Source organism: Carcharodon carcharias, chromosome 9 (assembly GCF_017639515.1).
Source record: "Carcharodon carcharias isolate sCarCar2 chromosome 9, sCarCar2.pri, whole genome shotgun sequence".
In the NCBI taxonomy this organism is placed as follows: Eukaryota; Metazoa; Chordata; class Chondrichthyes; order Lamniformes; family Lamnidae; genus Carcharodon; species Carcharodon carcharias.
Window position 1 is genome coordinate 69776487 of NC_054475.1, and position 26859 is coordinate 69803345.

The following is a 26859-nucleotide window of genomic DNA, read 5'->3' on the forward strand; positions in this document are numbered from 1 at the left end:
TCCATTATTGAAGAGGTAGCAGGACATTAAAAAATCATAATAAAATCTCACAGAGTCAACGTGGCTTTGTGAAAGGGAAATTGTGTTTGATAAATTTAGTAGAGTTCTTTGAGAATGTAACAAACAGGGTGGATAAAGGGGAACCGGTAAATATAATGTATTTGAATTTCCAAAAGGTATTTGATAAGATGTTACATAAAAGGTTACTACACAAGAGCTTATGGTGTCAGGGCTGATATATTAGCATGGATAGAGGACTAACAGGAAACAGAGAGTCAGGATAAATGGGTCATCATCAAGGCAAACTGTAACTAGTGAAGTGCCACAGGGATCAGTGCTGGGCTTAAAATATTTACAATCTTTATTAACTACTTGGATGAAGGGGCTGACTGTATTGCAGCAAAATTTACTGATTATACGGATAGGTAGTAAAGCAAGTTGTGAGGAGGATACAAAGATTAGAAAGGCAAATGGAATGTTGGCCATTATTGCAAGTGGGGTGGAGTATAACAACCATACAGGGCATTGGTGAGAAAAGACCTACAGTTTTCGTCACTCTTTTTTATCTATTCATTCATGGGATAAGGCCGTCACTGGCTAGGCCAGCATTTATTGCCTGTTCATAATTGCCCTCCTTATTTAAGGAGGGGCACAATTACATTGGAAGAGTTCAGGTTCACGTGGCTCATTCCTGAGATAAGGGGTTTGCCTTATGGGGGCAAGTTGAGCAGGCTGAGCCTATATTCATTGGAATTTAGAAGAATGAGAGCTGACCTTATTGAAACATATGAGAGTCTGAGGGCGTAGATGATGAGAGGATAATTTCTATCCTGGGGGAAATCTAGAACTTGGGGGTACAGTTTAAAAATAAGGGGTCCCCTATTTAAGATGGAGATTAAGGGGAATTTCTTCTCTCAGGTGGTCATTATTGTTTGGAATTCTCCACCCCAGAGAACAGTGGAGGCTGGATCATTAAATATATTCAAGGTTGAGTTTGACAGATTTTTGAATGACAAGTGAATCAAGGATTATCGGGAGCAGGCAGGAAAATGGGAGTTAATCAGATCATCCATTATCTTACTGAACGGCAGAGCAGGCTTGAGGGGCTGAATACCTCCTGCTTCTGTTTCTTATTTTCTTATCTGAAAGGGGATGAAATGAACTTGCAGAAGCATTTTGGGGCGAGGCCCTAAACAGCAAGTACAATGATTTTATATTTAACATACTGGGCAAACAGTGAATCAAAGTAGTTTAATGAGGGCATGAGTATGATGAGTGGGGCTGAATAAGGGATAGAATGCACAGAGCACAAGGTGGACTTTATGGACAGTGCATGTACTTCATGGCAGAACAAGGGCCATGTTGAGCTTGCAGGTGATAGACACATAGGGATTCAATAGCATGGAGACTGGAGACTGAAGTTGGAGCAGGAGCAGACAATATTGACGTGAAGGTGAATAGTCCTTCTGATTGAAAGTATTAATAAGAGGGCCTTCTGTTTTCTAAATACTTATTTTATGTAGCACTCACCATATTACGAACAGCTTCCCGCAATTTCTTCTCCTCCTCTATCATAACGATCATATCCTTATAAACAGCAGAGGCCAAAACTACATCCAGATCCTTCGACTTGGATGCCATCTTACAAATCATTTCATCATGAGAGAAAACACAGTAACGATTCAGAAGACGATAATGTTCCACACACTGTCGGCCCATTGGCAGCTACAAGACAAATGCAGGACATACTTCTCAAACAGCAATTTGAAAATACATTTCAGAGCAGGGTTGGCAAGCGTAAAGTGCGTGAACAAAGTTTTTGTGCCATAAGTTGATGTGCATCAGAAATGTTAACGTCTGGGGTCTCCAAAAACATTACTGCTTCTCATTTTAATACATTAATATATCTCCTCAATCTAGTAATAAATATATTTCACTTAGTTATTAATCAAGATTTTAAACTATATATTACCTTTTCTCTCTCTAAGAAGATTCAGAAAGAGTTACTCTGCATCTTCTCCATACATGTACTGAATGTGCACACTTACCCAGTCCATTGTGCAGAAATTCACAGCTTCTGCAAAGTTGAAACCTTGGTTAAAGCCACTGTGATAGGCTCTGGGGAATGTGATGACAAACTCCCCTGCACACTGATTAGTTCTATAAACCTGTATTGAGAAAAGAGATCTTGCTGTAAATTTCAACAGACCACAATCAACACGATAAAGGACACAGCCAACCAGTTATGCCTACAATATTTTCAGTTAAGAGTCTCTACATCAATAATTTCTGGAAACAAGATTTTATAATTTAGAACAGAATATATATGAATCGAAGAGAAAATATTTTAAACTGAATTTGTTGCATAATTGAAAATATTGGCACCTTGTATGATCTATAGTTCCATTTCAGTATTAATATCGATTCAACTTCATAAATTCACACAGGGTACCGTAGAAAATTTCCAATGCTGTTTCTAGCCAACAGCCACACGGTAAATAGTTTCCAAGTGTTTCACTACACTTAATCACAGATCGCTCTTCACAACGGCCCAAATCTACTGTCAGCAGCGGAACCCCCACATCCGATAGAAAACTACCCTTTACCTGCATACTATTTTTCTGTCCAAATTTCCAATGAAGGATCCTGCAGACCTCCCTCAGCACAGGAACCCATGGACAGAGCAGCAGCAAAGAGAATCCATGAAAAAACCAAGCCCCCTTTTTATTGCACTAACTGCCGTCTTTTGCTAAGTGTTTAGAGGTCCCCAAGCTTCTCAGTGTGTTGGTGGGTGAGGTAAGTGGGTGAGTGGATAGGTTGGCAGCTGGGTAGGTGGGTCAAAGGGGGAATTGGGGGGTGGTCATTTGTATAATTATCCAGGAGTTAGACCTGTCTAACATTTCCTGGTTAACTGTTCACGTAACTAAGTTGGAACAGTCCAAACTTTCTGATTCTCACCCTAGAGTCAGAGAACTTTTTGGAGTGTCCCAGGAAGCAGGACCATTGCCCATCAGCAGCTCAAACTTCTTGGGCAATTCCTATGGAGTTGGTGTGCCAGGACTTCCATGGAGCCCCAACGCACATTCTGGGTTGTATGTCTGGTCCTTGACTATCCGGAGACTACTTTGCGGGCAGTGCTCTTTGTGTTTTAACTTATGTTAACAATGTTGCAAGTCACACCTGTGCGCATTTCCCAGAAAATGAATTAACCAACAACTCTGAATGCTTTATAGAGCATAATTTGCCATTCTTTTCAAAAATTATTTTAATTTTTCCAGTTTCTTTATATCATATTTTCTCACGCCCACTATAGAAATAAAACGCAATAGGAAATTGTACAATACTTGCTTTGCATTGCTAGGAAAATACTCCGAATAGATAATTGAAACAGTTTGGTGTTGCTGTCCAGGGTATCTCCTTGGGTCAAGGGTACACCTATTTAAAGGCTATTTATTTGTTGATAAAAAGGAAGTAAATTCTGGTTTAATACCCACAATATGGAAGTCAAAAGAGAGATAATACTAAACCCCCGCACACCCCCCACCCCCTCCGCCTACCACCTCACTGGCCTGGTTAATCAAATAGTAAGTCTTCCTGCTTGAAAACAAATATCTGTCTTCATTTGATTATGTTGAATTCTTAACTTCTAATTTCACAACATTATATAAAAGAGCAATAGGGCATAGTTTTCATGCATTAAATAAAAAGCTAGTTAGCAACAACGTTCTATTGTGAAAGAAAGGAACCCCATCTTGGCCCTTTTATGCCCCCTTTTCTGGTGTTTTGCACAGTATTGTTGTTACACTGACTAAGCTCAACTCGCGTAACCTGCTGACTTGCTAATGTATCACTATCCACCTCTGCAAACCATCCCTACTTAGCTCATACCATAGTTCAACCTTCTAACTTATTTTTAATGCACTAACGTTTTTTTTTAAAAGAGAAATTGCCCAAAATTGTCATGTAGGTTCAATTAGCAGTTTGCGATATGACTGCTATAAGCAGCATAATGGATGTAGTGGTCACAGCTGGAAATGACTGACAAGCTAATGACCTCTACCTCGCAGAGGCTGAGCGTCAACTCGCAGACACTTCCTCCTACCTCCCCCTGGACCATGACTGCACCACTGAACATCAAACCATTGTTTCCAGGACTGTTACTGACCTCATCTCCTCTGGAGATCTTCCTTCCACAGCTTCAACCTGATAGTCTCCCAACTTCGGACAGCCCGCTTCTACCTCCTACCCAAAATCCACAAACAGGACTGTCCCGGCAGACAGATCGTGTCAGCCTGTTCCTGCCCCACGGAACTCATTTCTTGCTATCTTGACTCCATTCTCTCTCCTTTAGTCCAGTCCCTTCCCACCTACATCCATGATTCTTCTGACACCCTACATTATAACAACAATTTCCAGTACCCTGGCCCCAACCGCCTCCTCTTCACCATGGACGTCCAATCTCTCTACACCTCCTTCCCCCACTGGGATGGTCTGATCGCTCTCCATTTCTTCCTCGAACAGAGGCCCGAACAATCCCCATCCACCACTACTCTCCTCTATCTGGCTGAACTTGTTCTCACACTGAACAATTTCTCCTTAAACTCCTCTCACTTCCTCCAAATAAAAGGTGTGGCTATGAGTATCCACATGGGCCCCAGTTATGCCTATCTCTTTATGGGGTATGTGGAACATTCATTGTTCCAGTCCTACATCCGCCCCCTCCCACAACTCTTTCTCCGGTACATTGATGATTGCTTCGGTGCTGCTTCATGCTCTCGTCTGGACCTGGAAAAATTTATTAATTTTGCTTCCAATTTCCACCACTCCATCATTTTCACATGGTCCATCTCTGACACTTCCTTTCCCTTCCTTGACCTTTCAGTCTCAATTTCTGGTGATAGGCTGTCCACCAATATTTATTACAAGCCTACCGACTCCCACAGCTACCTCGACTACAGCTCCTCACACCCCGCTTCCTTTAAGGACTCCATCCCATTCTCTCAAGTTTCTTCGCCTCCGTTGCATCTGTTCTGATGACGTCACTTTCAAAAACAGTTCCTCTGACATGTCTTCCTTCTTCCTTAACCGAAGTTTTCCACCCACGGTGGTTGACAGGGCCCTCAACTGTGTCCGGCCCATCTCGTGCGCATCTGCCCTCACACCTTCCTCTCCCTCCCAGAACCATGATAGGGCCCCTCTTGTCCTCACTTATCACCCCGCCAGCCTCTGCATTGAAAGGATCATCCTCCACCATTTCCGCCAACTCCAGCATGACGCCACCACCAAACACATCTTCCCTTCACCCCCCTGGCGGCATTCCGCAGGGATTGTTCCCTCCAGGACACCCTGGTCCATCACCTCCATCACCCCCTACACCTCAACCCCCTCCCACGGCACCTTCCCATGCAACCGCAGAAGGTGCAACACCTGCCCCTTTACTACCCCTCTCCTCACCGTCCGTAGGCCCAAACACACTTTTCAAGTGAAGCAGCATTTCACTTGCACTTCCCTCAATTTAGTCTACTGCATTCGTTGCTTCCAATGTGGTTTCCTCTACATTGGAGAGACTAAACGCAGACTGGGGGACCGCTTTGCAGAACACCTTCGGTCTGTCTGCAAGCATGACCCAGACCTCCCTGTCACTTGCCATTTCAACACTCCACCCTGCTACCATACCCACATGTCCATCCTTGGCCCGCTGCATTGTTCCAGCGAAGTTCAACGCAAACTGGAGGAAAAGCACCCCATCTTCCGACTAGGCACTTTACAGCCTTCCGGACTGAATATTGAGTTCAACAATTTTAGATCATGAACTCTCTCCTCCATCCCCACCCACTTTCCGATCCCCCCACCACTTTCCAATAATTTATATAGATTTTTCTTTTCCCACCTATTTCCATTATTTTTAAATGTATTTCCATCCATTGTTTTATCTCTAACTTTTAGCCCATTTCAATCCCTTCCCTTCACCCCACCCCACCCCCACTAGGGCTATCTGTACTTTGCTTGTCCTGCTTTCCACCCTTAATTAGCATACTCCTTAGATAATGTCACCACCTTCAACACCTCTTTCTCCTTTTGTCTATGACATCTTTTGGTTATCTCCACTTAACACTGGCCCTCTATCCAGCTCTACCTCCCAACCTTAAACCAGCTTATATTTCACCTCTTTTCTATTTTTACTTAGTATTGTTGAAGAGTCTTACAGGCTCGAAACGTTAACTGTGTTCTTCCCCGCAGATGCTGTCAGACCTGCTGAGTTTTTCCAGGTATTTTTATTTTTGTTTTTAAGGACTGACAAGCGTTGCCTTAGTTGTGCTGCAGTGATATGTTCACAGCACTAGGTGTCAAATCATACCAGAGTCATAGTTGTAGGTCAGTGCTCTGCCAGCAAGCATTAGGAAGAATAGATAGGACTTAAAAATGCAAATTATTTTTACTTCCAGAGTTAACTGAGGAATTTAAATTCAGTTAATTAAATAAATCTGGAATAAAAAGCTAGTACCAGTAATGATGACCATGAAACCACTTGTTGTCATTAAAAACCCATCTGGTTTACTAACGTCCTTTGGAGAAGGAAATCTACTGTCCTTACCTGGTCTGGCCCATATGCGAATCCAGACCCAAAGCAATGCGGTCAACTGCCCTCTGAAAGACACTGAGTTATATTCAAGGAGGTGGCTCATCATTACCTTCTCATTGGGTAATTAGAAATGGGCAATAAATGCAGTACAGAAAGGTGGCAGCAACACAACTGAAAGGTTTGAAAACAAGTGCTAGGATAGGGAGAAATAGCTATTTGTCAACCGCTGCAGAGGGAGACTAAATGCAGAGAAACAGAGTACATTGAGAATGGCAGGAAAATAAACAAGATTAAAAGCTGAATACAAATTGTAGAAATAAAGAAGCGGTGGGAGGAGGAGCAGAAGGCGGATGAAGAGGGACAAGCTTGTGCACACACATACAAGGCAAGTGTCAACAAAGAAGTCAAGCAAAAAGAGCAATGCAGAAAGAGACAGAGAAATTACAAATCTAGTTATTGCCAGTACTGCATTATAACCACATTATGAATATTCATATTAATACCAATACTATATTTTCCTGGCCTGTTCAAGGGTACTATTCAATTAGTAAATGAGCAAAAAAAAAATTAAGTCACCACACTTGCAGTATTTCACTATATTTCAAGATAAACTTCTGAAATAATTGCTGGGTTGATGAAAATAGTTCATCTTGCACAAAGCACACCAGTCAAAATCAGTGGATTTGTTATTTTCCATTAGGGATTTAACATAGAAATTATAATTTGATTACTTAATAGTTTTTGAAATACTACATTATCTTTACTAGTCTGCAGTCATTCTTGAATGCATATGCAAATTAATGTTGCACCTGATAAAATTGGTAGAAACAGAGGAAGCAAAGAGTGGTTGGACATTGAGTTGGAACAGCATGAAAAAGATCACCAGTGTATACCTCAGGGATCAGTACCAGGTTTGACATGGTTACAATGTACTGAATTAATATGAAAGGTAGACAAGCATCTCCTAGTTTTCACATAATACTAAGTTGAGAAGGACTGCAAGTAGAAAGAGGCCTTTGCAATGAGGGATGCGGACCAGCGACAAATGACAAACAAAAGTAAACTCACGAGATCGGAGAAGTTAAATTGCATTGATGTATAGGACAATGATAGGGATTTAGGGATAATGATTGATAGATCACAACGCAATGCTCAGAATAAATAGGATCTTGGACTGTACAACAAGGATAACAATAACTGATAACTGAGCACTTAGTGTAGAAAAAAAGCCCAATGTGCTTCTGCAAAATGCAATCATACTACAATGGATCAATGTTCTCCGGTTCTGCCACATCCAGTCACCAGTGGTGGGAGATAATTAAACAACTGACCAGAAGTGGAGGTTCCACAAACAACCCCATTCTCAAAGCACATCAGCGTAAAACACAAGGCTGAAACATTTGCAACCATCTTCAGCCAAAAGTGCCAATGGATGATCCATCTCTGTTTCCTCCTGGGGTCACCACTATCACAGATACCGGCTTTCAGCCAATTCAATTCACTACACCTAATATCATGAAAGGGCTGAAGGCACCGCATACAGGAAAGGTCGAGTCCACAAAGCAGCAGTATTGAAGGCTCATATCTGGGCGGGGTGGGGGGGTTATTTTATGAGGAAAGGTTGGACAGGATGGGCCTGTGTCCATTGGAGTTCAAAAGAATGAAAGATGATCTTATTGAAACACAAGGGGACTTGATGGTGGATGCTGAAAGGATGTTTCCCCTTGTGGGACAGACAGCAACCAAGGTGCCATTTAAAAATAACAGGTTTCCTATTTAAGATGGAGATGAAAAGGATTTTTTTTCTCTTAGAGGGTTGTCAGTCTTTCGAACTCTCTTCCTTGGAGAGCAACAGAGGCATGGTCATTGAATATTTTTAAGGCAGAGGTGGACAGACTCTTGACTAGCAAAAGAGTCAAAGGTTATCAGGGGTAGCTGGGGTGTGGAGTTAAGGTCACAATTAGACCAGCCATGATCTTGTTGAATGGGGGAGGAGGCTGAAGGGGTAAAATGGCCTACTCCTGCTCCTAATTTGTAAGTTCGTATGTGCGTGTGTGTGATTGGCGCCCCACAGCCAGCCGCACACTTAGCCAAGTTGTTCCAACACAGCTACAAACAGTGGCATCTATCTGACAAGATGGAAAATTGCCCAGCTATGACCTGTCCATAAAAGTAGGACAAATCCAATTCAGCCAATTGCATCAGTCCACTATCAATCATCAAAGTAATGGGAGGTGTCATCAACATCGCAATCAAGTGATACTGACTCAATAATACAAACAAAAACAGGAAATGCGGGAAAAACTCAGCAGGTCTAGCAGCATCTGTGGAGAGAGAAACAAGAGTTAACGTCTCGAGTTCTTCAGAGCTAGATTTCCAGCATCCGCAGTACCTTGCTCTTACTCAACAATAATCTGCTTACCAATGTTCAGTTTGGTTTCATCAGGACTACTCGACTCCAGATCTCATTTGAGCCTTGGTCTAAACATGGACAAAAGAGCTGAATTCTAGAGGTGAGAATAATGTTCCTGGCTATCAAGGCATCAGTGGGCATTGAGGAACAGCTGCAAAATTGAAGTCAATGGGAATCGGTGGGGGAAACTCTCCACAGGTTGGAGCCATACTTAACACAAAGGAAAATGGTTGTGGTTGTTGGAGGAAAAACGTCTCAGCTCCAGGACATCAACGCAGAAATTCCTTTGTGTAAGTGTCCTAGGCCCAATCATTTTCTGTTGCTTCATGGCCTTCCCTCTATCGTATGGTCAGAAGCGGAGATGCTCGCTAATGATTGTTCAGTATCATTCGCAACTCCTCAGTTACTGAAGCAGTCCATATCCACCTGCAGCAAGACCTCCATAACATTCAGACTTGACTGATAAATGGCACGTAACAATCATGCCACACAAGTGCCAGGCGATGACCATCTCCAACAAGAGTGATTATGACCATATCCCCCCCTTGACATTCAATGGTATTGTCATTCATGAATTTCCCCACCATCAACTTCCATTACCATTGACCAAAAATAAAACTGAACCAACCAGGGGAGGCAATGGCATAGTGGTATTGTTGCTGGACTAGTAATCTAAGACCCAGGGTAATGCGCTGCGGACCAGCCATGGCAAATGATGTACTTTGAATTCAATAAAAATCTGGAATTACAAGCCTAATGATGACCATGGAACCATTGTCGATTGTTGTAAAAACCCATCTGGTTCACTAATGTCCTTTGGGGAAGGAAATCTGTCGTCCTTACCTGGTCTGGCCTACATGTGACTCCAGACCCATAGTAATGTGATTGACTCTTAAATGGCCTAGCAAGCCACTCAGTTGTAATAAACCGCCACAAAGTCACAAAAAAGGAATGAAACCAGACGGACCACCCGTCATCAACCTAGACACCGGAAACAACAACAGCAATCTCAGCCCTGTCAACCCTGCAAAGTCCTCCTTACTAACATCTGAGGTCTAGAGCCAAAATTGGGAGAGCTGTCTCACATACTAGCCAAGCAACAGCCTGACATCGTCATCCTCACGGAATCATACCTTACAGATAATGTCCAAGACACCAGCATCACCATCCCTGTGTTTGTCCTGTCCGATTAGAGGCCCAGCAGATGTGGCGACACAGAAGTATAAGGACGGTCCCTGGGTATCCTCAACATCGACTCCAAACCCCATGAAGTCTCATGGCATCAGGTCAAATGACGGGAATGGAAACCTCCTGCTGCTTACCACGTATTGCCCTCCCTCAGCTGATGAATCAGTGCTCCTCCATGTTGAAACCCTTGGAGGAAGCATTGAGGGTGACAAGAATGTACTCTGGGTTGGGGACTTCAATGTCCATCACCAAGAGTGGCTCGGTAGCACCATTACTGACCGAGCCCTAAATGACATAGCTGCTAGACTGGGTCTGTGGCAGGGGTGAGGGAACCAACAAAAGGGAAAAACCTATTTGATCAATCCTCATCAACCCACCTGCCAAATTGCATCTGTCCATGACAGTATCAGGAGGAGTGACCATTGCACAGCCATTGTGAGAGAAAGTCCCACCTTCACATTAAGTATACCCTCCATCGTGTTGTGTGGCACTACCACCATGCTAAATGGGATAGTGTCACGTGGAGTGAATCAAATGGCTGATATGGCCTGGTATATACCCGGCTCTACCATCATCATCAAGCCAGGGGATCAACCCTAAATGAAGAGTGTAGGACAGCATTCCAGGAGCAGCACCAGGCATACCGAAAAATAAGGTGTCAAACTGGTGAAGCTATAACACAGGACTACTTGCGTGCCAAACAACATAAACACCAGATGATAGACAGGGCTCAGTGATCCCACAACCAACAGATCAGAGGTAAACTCTGCAGTCCTGCCACATCCTGTTGTGAATGTTGGTGGACAATTAAACAACTCATTGGTGGCGGCGGCTCCACAAATATCTCCATCCTCAATGATAGAGGAGCCCAACACAGCAGTGCAAAAGATAAGGCATTTGCTACAACCTTCAGCCAGAAGTGCCGAGTAGATGATCCATCTTGGCCTCCTCCGGAGGTCCCCAGCATCACAGATGCCAGTCTTCAGCCAATTTGATTCACTCCACATGACATCAAGAAACGGTTGAAGGCACTGGATATTGCAAAGGCTATGGGCCCTGACAATATTCTGGCAATAGTACTGAACACTTGTGCTCCAGAACTTGCCGCGCCCCAAGCCAAGCTGTTCCAGAATAGCTACAACACTGGCAGCTGTGGAAAATTGCCCAGGTATGTCCTGTCCACAAAAAAAGCAGGACAAATCCAATCCAACCAACTACCAGCCCATCAGTCCACTCTCGATCACCAGTAATGGAAGGGGTCATCAACAGTGCTTAGCAATAACCTGCTCGCTAATGCTTAGTTTGAGTTCCGCCAGCACCACCCAGCTCCTGACCTCATTACAGCCTTGGTTCAAAAATGGACAAAAGAGCTGAACTCCTGGTGAGGTGAGAATGACTGCTCTTGACATCAAGGCAGCATTTGACCAAGTGTGGCATCAAGGAGCCTTGCAAAACTGGAGTCAATGGGAATCATGGGGAAAACTCTCCGCTGGTTGGAGTCATACCTAGCACAAAAGGAAGGTGGTTGTGGTTGTTGGAGGTCGGTCATTTCAGTTCCAGGACATCACTGCAGGAGTTCCTCAGGGTAGTGTCCTCAGCCCAACCATCTTCAGCTGCTTCATCAATGACCTTCCTTCCATCATAAGGTCAGAAGTAGGGATGTTCGCTGTTGATTGCACAATGTTCAGCACCATTCGTGAGTCCTCAGATACTCAAGCAGTCCATGTCCAAATGCAGCAAGACCTGGACAATATCCAGACTTGGGCTGACAAGTGACAAATAACATTTGCACCACAAAAGTGTCAGGCGATGACCATCTTCAACAAGAGAGAATCCAACCATCGCCCCTTGATGTTCAATGGCATTACCATCACCGAATCCTCCACTATCAACATCCTGAGGGGTTACCATTAACCAGAAACTGAACTGGACTAGCCATATAAATACTGTAGCTAGAAGAGCAGGTCAGAGGCTAGGAATCCTGCGATGAGTAACTCACCTCCTGTCTGCCCAAAGCCTGTCCACCACCTACAAGGCACAAGTCAGGAGTGTGATGGAATTCTCTCCACTTGCCTGGATGAGTGCAGCTCCAACAACCCTCAAGAAGCTTGACACCTTCCAGGACAAAGCAGCCCACTTGATCGGCACCATATCCACAAACAATCACTCCCTCCACCACTGACACAAAGCAGCAGCAGTGTGTACCATCTACAAGATGCACTATAGGAACTCACCAAGGCTCCTTAGACAGCACCTTCCAAACCTATGACCACTACCATCTAGAAGGATGAAGGCAGCAGATACATGCAAACACCACCACTTGGAAGTTCCCCTCCATGTCACTCACCATCCTGACTTGGAAATATATCGCCATTCCTTCACTGTCACTGGGTCAAAATCCTCGAACTCCCTTCCTAACAGCACTGTGAGTGTACCTACAACACATGTACTGCAGCAGTTCAAGAAGGCAGCTCACCACCATCTTCTCAAGGGCAAGTAGGGATAAATGCTGGCCCAGCCAGCGAAGCCAACATCCCGTGAATGAATAAAAAAAATATACTGTGGCTACAAGAGTAGGTCAGAGGCTGGGATTTCTGCAGCAAGTAGCTCACCACATGATTTCCAAAAGCCTGTCCACCATCTACAAGACACAAGTCAGGGGTGTGATGGAATATTCTCCAAGTGTCTGGGTGGAAAAAGCCAACGCCAACGAGAGCCCTGGAGACTACAGTATTGGTGCAGGAGGAGAAGCCATTGCTGTAGATATCTGGTTACGAATGGATAGACAAGAATAGAACAAGATTGGTCAAGTCACTGATCTGAAGAACACAGAGCAGCTCTAAAGATAGTGTCATCAACAATTGATACATTTATTGACTTTTAATTAGTCTTGTTCAGGGGCAGAAACCAAATTGTTGAGTTGTAAACATGGGTCTACAGAAAAAACGAGCATAGATTTTGGAGGTGATAATACTTTCAAGGAATTTGAGGAAAAGGAAGTTGGAGATGGGACATTTGTTTGCAAGGTTACATGGATCAAGATTTTACTTTTTGATAAGGGGGATGATGTTGGTGATTTTGACGAGGGGCCATTGTGCTAATGTTACCGGATTAGTAATCCAGATGCCCGGAATAATTGTCTGGAGGCCCAAGTTCAAACCCCACCACAGCAGCTGGGGAAATTTAAATCTAATTAATAAATAACTCTGGAATAAAAAGCTCATCTCAGTTTTATGACCATCATTACCATCAGATTATAAAAATTCATCTGGCTCACTAATGTCTTTTAGGGAAGAAAATTTGCTGTCTTTACCTGGTCTGGCCTACATCTGATTCAAGTCCATGTAATTGGCTCTTAACTGTCCTCTGCAAAGGCCCAGCACCACTCAGTTGTATCAAACAGCAGCAAAGTCAAATAAGCACTCTAGGTATACCCATACCTCATGCAGTGCAGTGATTCAAGAAAACTCAATACCACCTGTGCAAGGGTAACTAGGGATGGGTAAAAAATACTGACATTGCTAGCAGTGTCACATCCCAAATTTTTAAAAAAGGAGGGTGGAACAGTACCAGAGGAGAGGGAATCATTTACAACATTGGAAGTCACTTTAGTAGGTATATGGTCAAGGCAGAAGGAGGTAGGTCCCATGACAAGGTAAAGACAAAGAAGGAATAAGGGGAGATAGAATGACATTGCATCAGGCTAGGGCAAAGGCATATGAACATGTGCTCAATTATACTTGAAGGCAAGGGTGCAGGAGACAGCAGTGAGGGGTTTGACTGGACTGCTGGTAATGGAGAAAATAAGCTACAGGTTAATAACTAATGTCCTAGAGCAGTGAATAGTTTTTGGTAGGGTAAAGCAAGGCTGAGTTTGACGTGCACTCGTTAGATATCAATAGGTGGCTGAACCAGTTGTATGCAAGATATGCTCGTGGGGGAAAAGTTCAAGGGGAGGGAGAAATAATGACCAGAGTGGGATAGAGTAAAGCTTTACTGGGAATAAACGCAAATATAAAGCAGTGATAGAGCCAATCAACAGCTGCATTGTATTATGGCAATTGGAAGGCCAATGGCTTATTGGAAGTTAAAAGTGCAGTTGCGACTGACTTGGGAGAGAGTTTATTCCAGAAAGTAGGGTTGGGAAAGTATAGGGATAAAAGCAAGTGATTTAGCTATAGAGACCTAGGACATAGATTGATCATGAAATAGCACGGTTGTGGGGGTTGTTGTGTATATTGGTGAAAGTTTATAAGACATAATTAGGTAAGACAGAAGGGCAGTGAAATCAGAGATGATGAATTGAGAAGATTAGAATAGCTAAGAATGAGGATTTTCTGAATGCTGAGACTGAGAAAAGGGACATGATTTGTGGAGTGGGGGCAGGAGGGTTAAACCCACAAACTTTTGACTTAAAGGTAAGAGTACTATTAGCAGCCAAGAGTGACAATACATTTTCTATAAATTAAAGAATAAGGATAATTTTAACTTGGGAATTTAAAGGGGTAGCACAAAGAAAAAAAGGGATTAGTCATTGTTGGGTGGTAGGGGGGGTGCAGGGCTGGGTGGAGGTGGCTGTGGAAGGTGATAAGAGCCACAATACCACCATTGTGGCTTGGGAAGGGCAGGCAGAGTAAAGTATAACTAGGCAGGAAAGCATCATGTCACCAGCTTTAAGGCAAGTTTCTGTCAAATCCATAATGTTAATAAATTCATCCACATTAAAGGTCATAGTTGATGATGGCATTGGCAAATTAATGAACATTCTGGGGGAACGTGTGAAGAGGGATGGTGATTCTTAATTCACTGGCAGAGTCCAAGGAAGCAAGGGTAGGTGAACTGAATGGGACAAAGAGGTGGTTGGCAAGATTAACCTCCATAGAGCCTGGTAGGTAGGAAGATCAGCAAAAGAGGACAACAGAACAGTTGGGCTTGCTGCTCATAAGTAGGTAGCAACAGGTACCTTGATGCACTCCAGAAAATACAGAGATACAGAGGGTAGCAGTGGCTTCTGCAAGAGGTATTCAAATCTGGACTATTCAGAGAGGTAGAGAACAGTAATGGATTGGAACAGGGTTTAAGGGGCAAGTCTCGGAGAGAGGAGAAACAAAAGGAAGTGTGACAGCACGGGATGGAGAGGAGGACATGGGGGGATGATGGGAAGAAAAAAGGATAAAAATTAAAGGATCAAGTTTAGCAAACATGATTGCAAATAAGAGAAAGTTTAGGTTACACAGGCATGGTGAAGATTAAGAGAGAGATTGGTTGTAGACAAGGAAGAAATTGAGAATCCAAAGTTAAAATCCTGTGGTGGGGTGAAATTGGCTTATATGTACATTGGAGTCTTCAGTTTGGAGCATTGACAGACCAATATTTAGGTTTGGAAATGGCCTGAATCCACTTCCTGTTTGAGAAGCAGTGTATCAGGCAATTTAGTTTCAATTAATTTATGCAGAGGATAGTGAATGTATGAAATGAACTGGACTGCCCAGTGCAGGCATTTTGCATCAGCAAGATTCAAGTAAATTGGATAAATACCCATAATTAGAAGTAGTTGCATAATGTGATGTTCCTTAGAAACTGGAATTGGCCAGATAGATAGCAATCGTATTTCCTGGCACTTGACATTTACTAGTTAAACAGAATGACTAAATTCAAAGGAGATATCTGATAATGTTGAATTATAGTACAAAAGGTTCTAATTTGGAAGAAATACATTACAGTCAATATAAGTATGACTGAGAACCAATGTGCACAACTGAGGCTCGTTCTTTCCCCAGGGGCTTGCATTCTCTAGATACTCCTTCTTCATTCCATCCATCCTCATTAACAGATATTGAAATTTCTCCCTAATCTTTACATCAAATCCACTAACTTCAATCAACTCATGCAATTTGGTAGCCTAGTGGTAATGCTTAATGCAGTCACAAAAAAACTACATGAGCTGGTCTGAATAGACGTTGCCTTGACAAGAACACTATATAAATTGTTCAACAAATCTTTTCATGGTTACAGGTCTGGTCACCCTTCAACTAAAGCTCCAGGGTGTGAAACAAATCTTCAAACTATTTCTGGGTTGACTGTTTTAAAATCCAAGATGGAATGCAGCAAAAGGTTTTTTGTTGCTCCGTGAAGGTACAGAAATGCAACAGATCGGATTTCATATCCTCTGTCCATTGTTTGAGCCTTTAGCCAACTGTTTATATGTAGGCACATGTACACATAAGGAAAGTCTTGGTGACAAGAATGTATGTTTTAATGAAAGGGTTGGGAAGTGGTTTCTCTCATTCAGAAACATGCCCATTTCTGCTGCTTGGATTAATCAAACATCTAATATGTCAACAAATCGCTCTGAACTATGAATGTTAGCTGCCCATTTTACATCAAATGGATATTAAAGTTTCAATATATGGCATATGCTAGTTTTCCAGATCATTATAAATTGTGAACTCCAAACAGGAGATACTCAACATCTTTCAAGTTGCATTAGGAGACCTCAGGGCTATGAGAAGGTTAAATCAAGTAGAATATTAATGCGGTGACAATTATTTTGGAAAATCTTTGCAGAAATCTTAGAGGTTACAGACAGCTAAATTTATTCACAATTATTGAGGGAAAATGAAACTCTTAGCTTCAGCCTGTTATAAGCTCTGTTTGGAGTTTAATACTTTGCCAATCCAAAGAGACAATGGTAACATGGCATAAAACTATGTTTACACATCAGTGCAAAACAAGATAAATGCTTATTAATAAAAATCATGATTGGAAACTGCATTTGTACTACTGCCTGCTTGAAAAGGCTGCTCATTTTGCAATAATCAATACTTGCATCAACTATACATAGGTCAAAAATGTGGTTATTTTAGTCAATTCTTTGCTCTGGTATCAGGCTGCATACTGCAAAGCTCTGAACTGTTTTGTGACTGAACTCAACGTCTCTTGAGATGAAGTGGGATGTGGTTTCAAGTGTTTTTACTGGATCCTAGACTTGCAGCATACAAATTTCAAGATATCCTTGTATAGAGAATCAAATGAGATTATGTATCAAAAATGGCATGAATGAATGTCATTTCTGTTTTGCTATGTCATTCAATGCAAATCTTAAAGGATGGCAACAAAGCTGAGCCAATTCAAAAGGTGATCAGGGTAAACTGACAGTGCAAAGCAATTAGACACTAAGAGCAAACTAAGTGCAAAAGCAAAGTCTTGGACATGGACTTGTGCTTTTTTAAAGCAACATATAGGAGAAGACCACCAACTTCCACGTAAGAAAAGCCCCTTTCATGACCTCAGGGCATCCTGAAGTGCTTCACAGCCAATGAAGTACTTTTGAAATGTAGTCACTGTTATAATGTAGTGGAATAGTCTTGGGGAATGAATCCTCTTAGAAATGTGTCTGAACAGCACCTGAACAAGATGGTCCCATGTGTCATGAAGCTCAGATAATTTCAGGAATTTTATGTCCATTGATGCCAGTTGCACATGAAGGCACAGCAAAGAAAGTTCTTGCTTTCTTTTGCGTTTTATGATAGAGAGTCATACATATGATATAAAAATTTAAATTAATTTTTTTTTACAAAAAATAAATTTAGTATTATAATTTTACTGTTAGGCATTAAAATTATTTGGGAATGAAGGTGAAAAGAGAAGGAAGTGCAAAAACACAAAGCAGACACAGCAAATCATTCAAGTACTGTAGTAGCAACATCTTGGTAAATCTCTAAGAAATGCTACAGCAACGTATAAATACTGTTAATTCATGAATCAGCCAACTTATTCTTATCGTAGAATAAATTATGTATTGCAATGAATGTTATCCAATGGATATAAATGTGTACTGTAATATACTGCAACTCTTAAATAGATGTTGCCATGTCAACTTCATTTTTCTTAACTTCATTGGAATTATCTAATACCATGGCTTACTTAAGAAAAATCTTCTAAGGCCACCTTCTCCAACCAAAAAAGCCCATGCTGTAAAACTATTTTCTAAAGCTTGACATCAAATGCTAGGTGCATCACTGGTAATCCCTCATTGAACATAAAATCTAAGTTTGAAATCAGGATCTCAGGGCTCCAAGGAGATCTGCAATACGTACTGGCACTCCGTGAGCCATCAGAGTGTTAGGGTTCATGATGGTGACCAGCTGATGCAGAAGGTCAGGCTGGGATTCAAACAGCTCAGGCGCCAATCTCTTCATAACACTCTCCAGCTGTTCTGCCACGTATGCTGGTGCTCCATACCATGTCTTAGGCTCTCCCCTAATTAGTTTTAAAAGAAAGTTAGAATCCATGAACTTGAGATTATTAAGCACTGTACTGTTTTTGGAAAACTGATCAACTATGTAAGCAAACTCTACGAGGAGTGTTTTATTAAATTACTGACAGGTGGTAGGAGATTTATGAAACCATTCCGCAAGATCGGCTAAGTGCAGTTTACATCCTATATTCATAGCAATAGCTACATCAGCGAGAGCGGCCCGGGCTAGCCCAAGACACAGCGAGAGCGGCCCGGGCTAGCCCAAGACACAGCGAGAGCGGCCCGGGCTAGCCCAAGACACAGCGAGAGCGGCCCGGGCTAGCCCAAGACACAGCGAGAGCGGCCCGGGCTAGCCCAAGACACAGCAAGAGCGGCCCGGGCTAGCCCAAGACACAGCGAGAGCGGCCCGGGCTAGCCCAAGACACAGCGAGAGCGGCCCGGGCTAGCCCAAGACACAGCGAGAGCGGCCCGGGCTAGCCCAAGACACAGCTAGAGCGGCCCGGTCTAACCCCAGACACAGATAGAGCACCCTGGTGTAACTCCAGACACAGACAGCGCACCCAGTCTAACCCAAGATAATACAAACTAAAAGCAAAAAGACCTGCTAATACAAAATAGTCAGTATCTTAGAGAAAAATGACGATGCAATAGTTCAGGCAGAACTCTTCAGAACTGCAAACTGTAAGAAACTGAACAAGCATTGTTAAAAATCAGAAAAAAGAAAGGATGAAGAGAGAACAGAAGCTATGAGTAGGAGAGGTTGATAGAATGAATGACCTTCAAATGAGGCATTCAATCCACAAGCAGTTTGGAAAATGTTATTCTTCCTCCCCACCCCAGCCTTTTCCTGATTTCAGTCATTAGCAGTTCTCAAGGTTTCTGCCTGAAATGGCCAGACTTTTTTCTGCTGTTGCTATGTGTTTCCATCATTTATTTTTATGATTATACCAGCTTTAGATCTGCAAACTAAACTACAGTTTTAACCATCACATGGTTTCAATTCAAGACAGTGGAACAAAGCCACAATCAGTTGGTTTATGGTTCCTCACAGGAGAAAGGAACCCAACAGGGTGCTGACAAAGCCAAAACACTGGATTTAAAACCTCCAGCCAAATTTAAACTCTGGTTCTGACTGACATTTATACTCTTAAATCCTTTACAGGTTGAATTTTTATAAGTTTGAGTTGTCTCATGAGGACATACTTGGTACAATCTGTCTTAGGAGAGCGTTAGCCGTTCCCATATCTTCAACTGGATTGGATTATTATGTTTGAAGGGCATGATGCAAAGAGAATGCACAAGTGCAAGAGAGAGAGAGTGAGCATGAGAGAAAGTGAGAAAGAGTGCAAGGGGGCAGGCGAGGGCTCGTGAACGGGGGGGGCAGAGACCGACCTACGTGTGCGCTGCGCTGGGGCGAGGCCGAGAGCGCTGCGCTGGGGCGAGGCCGGGAGCGCTGCGCTGGGGCGAGGCCAAGAGCGCTGCGCTGGGGCGAGGCCGGGAGCGCTGCGCTGGGGCGAGGCCAAGAGCGCTGCGCTGGGGCGAGGCCGAGAGCGCTGCGCTGGGGCGAGGCCGAGAGCGCTGCGCTGGGGCGAGGCCGAGAGAGGGGATAAACAGGTTTGAAGGTGAATGACCAAATGACTGGATTTAGTAATGGGTGTCCAACAACACCTGCCATTATTATTGTGCTGAAAGTAAATATGCATAATTATGAGAAAATTATATTTCTTCAATTTGGGCAGGCCTGCCATGTTGCTACCATCACAAACAAGAGCTTGATGTCACCAACAGACCACAAAACTTAAATTGCTCCTGCTTTCAAAGCCAAGGCTATGGCACCCAATGGTGCAAATGGAAGTCGCAAAGCTGTTATTATAAGCAAGCATAGTGTAATCAGTAAGTAACAGTTAATCACAACTTGCATTAAACATTTATTACCAATTTGTCTGCCCATTAAAAGGTACCAGGCAGCAGTTTGACCACAACTGCTAACAAGATAAATGGAGAATATTCAATCCCTCAAAGCCCATCATCCCTCCGGGGCCCCAACTCTCCTGGTCCATCAGCTGCACTAACTCAACTCCATCTTCCCACCCAATCCCCATATTGCTAGATTCCCTTCGTATCCAAAAATCTATTGACCTGTCTCAAAGGACTGTGAGACTAGAATACTTCTAACCCAGAAAGGTTTGGATGTTTAGTCAATGAGCAGCTTCAAAAGTCCTTTGAAGAAATTTCTCATCTCAATTCGAAATGGCCCAGTTCCAGATTCCACAGTCAGGCTAAAAAGTCACCTCAGCATCTACCCTGTCAAGTCCTTTAAGGAACTTTAGCCTTACATGTTTCTATTAAATAGCCTCTTATTCTTTTAATGTATAGGACAAGTCTACTCAATCGCTCTCAGGACAACCATCTCATCCCAGGAATCTGTCTAGTAAACTACTGCTGCACTCCCTCTTGAAGGTGAATTTATCCTTTCATAGGTAAGGAGATCAAAACTTTACACAGTACTCTAGACTGGTCTCGCCAAGATCTTATATATAATTGCAATAAAACTTCTTTACTCTTCTACTCTATTCGCTTTATCATAAAGACTAGCATATTTTCTTAATTAGTGCACATCACTTTGTAATTTGTGTACAAGTCCCTCTGAATATCAATATGTCCCAGTTTCACCATTCAAAAATGTTTTTCATTTTTCAAAATGAGATACAAAATTTCTCTGCATTACATTTCATCTACATTTTTCCCAATCACACCCTGTCTAAAACTTTTTTCAGCCTCCTTGCATCTTTCTCACAGAATACCTTCCTACCCAAGTTTCTGTCATCAGCAAACTTGGATGCAATAAACTCAGTCCCCTCATCTAAATGATATAGATTGTGAATAGCTGAGGCTCAATTACTGATCCTAACAGTAAATACCTTACCAGTTACAGCCTGCCAACCAAAAAAATTACCCATTTCTTCCAATTCAGTTTTCTGCCCATTAGCCAATTCTTCACTCTGGACGTCCAGTCCCTCTACACCTCCATCCCCCACCAGGACTCTCCACTTGTTCCTTGAAGAGAGACCAGAACAATCTCCATCAATCACCACTCTCCTCCGCCTGGCTGAACTTGTTCTCACACTGAACAATTTCTCCTTTAACTTATCTCACTTCCTCCAAATTAAATGCGTCTCTATGGGAAATTGCATGAGCCCCAGTTATGCACGTGTTTTTGTGTGATATGTGGAACATTCCTTGTTCCATTGCTACTCAGGCTCCCTCCCACAACTCTTTTTCTAGTACATCAGTGACTGTAGCGGTGCCCCTTCATGCTTTTGTCTGAACCTGGAAAATTTATCAAGGTTTGCTTCCAATTTCCATCCCTCTCTCACTTTCACATGGTCCATCACCAACACTTCCCTTACCTTCTTTGACCTGTCTCCATTTCTGGTTATGAGACTGTCTACCAATATTCATTACAAGCTCAGTGGCTCCTACAGCTACCTCGACTACAGCTCCTTACACCCTGCTTCCTGTAAGTACTTCATCCCAGTTCCTCCATCTCCATTGCATCTGTTCTGATGATGCTATCTTCCAAAACAGTGCTTTTTACATCTTCCTTTTTCCTTAACCGAGGGTCCCCCCCCACTCCACCACTGTGGTGGACAGGGCTCTCAACCATGTCTGACCCATTCCCCGCACCTCACCCCTTCCCCTCCCTCCCAGAACCTTAATAGGGTCTCCCCTTGTCCTCAGTTTTCATACCACCAACATCTTGAAGGATCATCCTCTGCCATTCCCGGAAATTCCAGCATGATGCCACATCCATACACATCTTCCCCTCCCCCACCCAGTCCGCATTCCGTAGGGACCTTTCCCTCCGTGACAACCTGGTCCACTCCTCCATCACCCCCAACTCCTCATTCCCTTCCCACGGCAACTCCCATGCAATTGCAGAAGGTGCATCACCTGCCGCTTTACCTCCTCCCTGCTCATGGCCCCAAACACTCCTTTCAGGTGGCCTTCAATTCAGTCTACTGTATTTGCTGCTCCCCATGCGGTCTCCTCTACATTGGGGAGACTAAACACAGACTGCGTGGCCACTTTGTGGAACACCTTCGCACAGTCTGCAAACATCATCCAGGTCTTCCTGTCCCTTGCCATTTCAAAACACCATCCTGCTCTCATGCCCACATGTCCACCCTTGGCTTGCTGCAACGTTCCAGTGAAGCCCAACGCAAACTGGAAGAACAGCACCTCATCTTCCGATGAGATAACTTACAGCCTACTGGACTTAACATTGAGTTCAACCACTTCAGACCATGAACTCTCCTCCACCTTTACCCCTTTTTTAATCAAATTTTTTAAAAATTCATTTTTTAAAATTTATTTTTTTCCCTATTTTTATCCTTTTTCCCCAACCCCCGCCATTGCAACCTCACCACAGGGCCTCTGTCACTTGTTTCTATGTTGTGCTTTCACAGAGGGCTGACCCTTGTTCTGCTATTAACACATTCTGCTTTCTTGCCTTTATGCCATTGTCAGCATCTTCTTTAGTCTTTAACATTACCATTAACACTCCCTTCGTCTTGTATCCATGACATCTTCATCAATTTCTCCTGAGCTCACATCTATTCCTGACCTTCCATCTTGCTCCACTCCTCCTTAAACAGTATAAGCTCCATCACATTTCTATTTCTCTTTAGGTTGAAGAGTCATGCAATCTTAAAATGTTAACTCTGTTTCTCTCTCCGCAGATGTTGCCAGACCTGCTGAGACTTTTCAGCATTTTCTGTTTTTATTTTATTATTTATTTTGTTACCAATTCTTCATCCAAGTCAATATATTATCCCTAATTACATGAACCAGGATCGTTTATAGCACAGATGGTGGCTATTCAGCCTGTTGAGCCCATGCCAGATCCTATGGAGCAATCCAGTCAGTCTCACTCCCCCACTCTAACCCCACAGACCTGCAAGTTTATTTCCTCCAACTGCCCATCCCATTTCGTTTTGAACATTGAGTTTTTCTGCTTCCACCCTCATGAGCAGAGTGTTCCAGGTCATTATCACTCAGCGTATAAAGTTTTTCTCCGAATTCCCCCTCTTGTCCCTCGTCCTTGTACCATTAGCTAATGGGAACAGTTTTCCTCATCTACCTTATCTAAACCTGCCATAATCTTGTACACCTGTATCAAATCTCCCCTCAATCTCCTTTGCTCCAAGAAGAACAGTCCCAGCCTTTCCAACTTGATCTTGTAACTAAAAACCTATCTTTGGGAACCATCCTGGTAAATCTCCTCTGCACACTCTCAAGGACCTTCATATCTTTCCTAAATTGTAGTGACCAGAAATGAACGCAATACTATAATTGTGGCGAAGTTTGCTATCGTCAGCAAATTTTGAAATTTTACTCAATATTCCAAGATCCAATTTACATAAAGCCAAAAAAGCAGTGGTCCTAGCACTCACCCATGGGGAACAACATTGTCTACCTCCCTCCAGTCTGAAAAAAACTATCTACATTTTCTGCTTTCTATCCTTAAGCCAAATTTTTATTCAATTAGACACTGACCCTCCTGTTCCATAAACCTTAGTTTTGTTAACTAGCTTTTAATGTAGTACCTTGTCAAATGCTTTCTTAAAATCTGTACAGAAAAAACCCATCACATTCCCTTCATCAACCTTCTGTTACTTCATCAAAAAATTGAACTAGATTGGTCAAGTATAATCTGACTTTTATAACTCCATATGGTTCTCCTTAATTAACTCAAACCTCTCCAAGCGCCTGTTGATTGCTTTTCCCCCCGATTATGGATTTCAAAACCTTACCTGCCACTGATGTTAAACTAATTGGCCTGTAGTTGCTAATTATCCCTATTTATCTAATAACCCTTGTATGGCACCTTACAAATGCTCTAACATAATTTGTCAATGTAAGCAAGCAGCAAGGTGGCAACTGGTGACAGAGCTTGGGAATTTGGTAAGTAAGTGAATTTGGCTTGGCCTAAATAGCCAAGTGGTTATGGTACTGGGTTTGTAACCCTAAAATCAAGAGTTCAAATCTCACGGTGGCAAACAATGTAACTTCATCTGAATAGGAACAGATGGAAACATATTTTTGCTTGGCCTAAACAGCCAAGTGGTTATGGTACTGGGTTTGTAACCCCAAGATCAAGAGTTCAAATCTCACAATGGCAAACTATGAAGCAATGTAACTTCATCTGAAACAGATGGAAACGGGTTTGTACTCGAAAGAGTTACAAATGCTCTAACATAATTTGTCAATGTAAGCAAGCAGCAAGGTGGCAACTGGTGACAGAGCTTGGGAATTTGGTAAGTAAGTGAATTTGGCTTGGCCTAAATAGCCAAGTGGTTATGGTACTGGGTTTGTAACCCCAAGATCAAAAGTTCAAATCTCACAATGGTAAACTATGAAACAATGTAACTTCATCTGAAACAGATGGAAACAGGTTTGTACTCAAAAGAGTTACAAATGCTCTAACATAATTTGTCAATGTAAGCAAGCAGCAAGGTGGCAACTGGTGACAGAGCTTGGGAATTTGGTAAGTAAGTGAATTTGGCTTGGCCTAAATAGCCAAGTGGTTATGGTACTGGGTTTGTAACCCTAAAATCAAGAGTTCAAATCTCACGGTGGCAAACTATGAAACAATGTAACTTCATCTGAAACAGATGGAAACGGGTTTGTACACTCAAAAGAGTTACAAATGCTCTAACATAATTTGTCAATGTAAGCAAGCAGCAAGGTGGCAACTGGTGACAGAGCTTGGGAATTTGGTAAGTAAGTGAATTTGGCTTGGCCTAAATAGCCAAGTGGTTATGGTACTGGCTTTGTAACCCCAAGATCAAGAATTCAAATCTCACAATGGCAAACTATGAAACAATGTAACTTCATCTGAAACAGATGGAAACAGGTTTACTCAAAAAGAGTATCAAGAGTTCAAATCTCACAATAGCAGACTATGAAACAATGTAACTTCATCTGAATAGGAACAGATGGAAAGTTTGTACTCGAAAGAGTTACAAATGCTCCATGCTTGGCCTAAATAGCCAAGTGGTTATGGTAGTGGGCTTGTAATCCCAAGATCTAGAGTTCAAATCTCACAATGACAAACTATGAAACAATGTAACTTCATCTGAAGCTTGGCCTAAATAGCCAAGTGGTTATGGTACTGGGTTTGTAACCCCAAGATCAAGAGTTCAAATCTCACAATGGCAAACAATGTAACTTCATCTGAATAGGAACAGATGGAAATGAGTTTGTACTCAAAAGAGTTACAAATGCTCTAACATAATTTGTCAATGTAAGCAAGCAGCAAGGTGGCAACTGGTGACAGAGCTTGGGAATTTGGTAAGTAAGTGAATTTGGCTTGGCCTAAATAGCCAAGTGGTTATGGTACTGGGTTTGTAACCCTAAAATCAAGAGTTCAAATCTCACGGTGGCAAACAATGTAACTTCATCTGAATAGGAACAGATGGAAACATATTTTGGCTTGGCCTCAATAGCCAAGTGGTTATGGTACTGGGTTTGTAACCCCAAGATCAAGCGTTCAAATCTCACAATGATAAACTATGAAACAATGTAACTTCATCTGAAACAGATGGAAACGGGTTTGTACACTCAAAAGAGTTACAAATGCTCTAACATAATTTGTCAATGTAAGCAAGCAGCAAGGTGGCAACTGGTGACAGAGCTTGGGAATTTGGTAAGTAAGTGAATTTGGCTTGGCCTAAATAGCTAAGTGGTTATGGTACTGGGTTTGTAACCCCAAGATCAAGAGTTCAAATCTCACAATGGCAAACTATGTAACTTCATCTGAAACAGATGGAAACGGGTTTTTACTCGAAAGAGTTACAAATGCTCTTGCTTGGCCTAAATAGCCAAGTGGTTATGGTACTGGGCTTATAACCCCAAGATCAAGAGTTCAAATCTCACAATAGCAAACTATGAAACAATATAACTTCATCTGAATAGGAACAGATGGAAATGTGTTTGTACTTGAAAGAGTTACAAATGCTCTTGCTTGGCCTAAATAGTCAAGTGGTTATGGTACTGGGCTTGTAACCCCAAGATCAAGAGTTCAAATCTCACAATGGCAAACTATGAAACAATGTAACTTCATCTGAAACAGATGGAAACGTGTTTGTACTCGAAAGAGTTACAAATGCTCTAGCTTGGCTTAAATAGCCAAGTGGTTATGGTACTGGGTTTGTAGCACCAAGATCAAGAGTTCAAATCTCACAATGGCAAACTATGAAACAATGTAACTTCATCTGAAACAGATGGAAACGTGTTTGTACTCGAAAGAGTTACAAATGCTCTTGCTTGGCCTAAATAGCCAAGTGGTTATGGTACTGGGTTTGTAACCCCAAGATCAAGAGTTCAAATCTCACAATGGCAAACTATGAA

At 42.5% G+C, this 26859-nt stretch overlaps 1 protein-coding gene across 2 annotated transcripts in view; it reads right to left on the minus strand.

Moving 5' to 3' along the window:
- kdm5ba (lysine (K)-specific demethylase 5Ba) overlaps positions 1–26859 on the minus strand; it is a 311188-nt gene that overhangs the window by 126767 nt on the left and 157562 nt on the right. For both annotated transcript variants that reach the window (XM_041195103.1, XM_041195104.1), the window contains 3 exons: positions 18284–18446; positions 2049–2168; positions 1531–1725 (listed from right to left, as the gene is read on the minus strand). In XM_041195103.1, coding sequence (XP_041051037.1) covers positions 1531–1725; positions 2049–2168; positions 18284–18446 — 478 coding nt within the window. The remainder of the gene's footprint in view (positions 1–1530; positions 1726–2048; positions 2169–18283; positions 18447–26859) is intronic.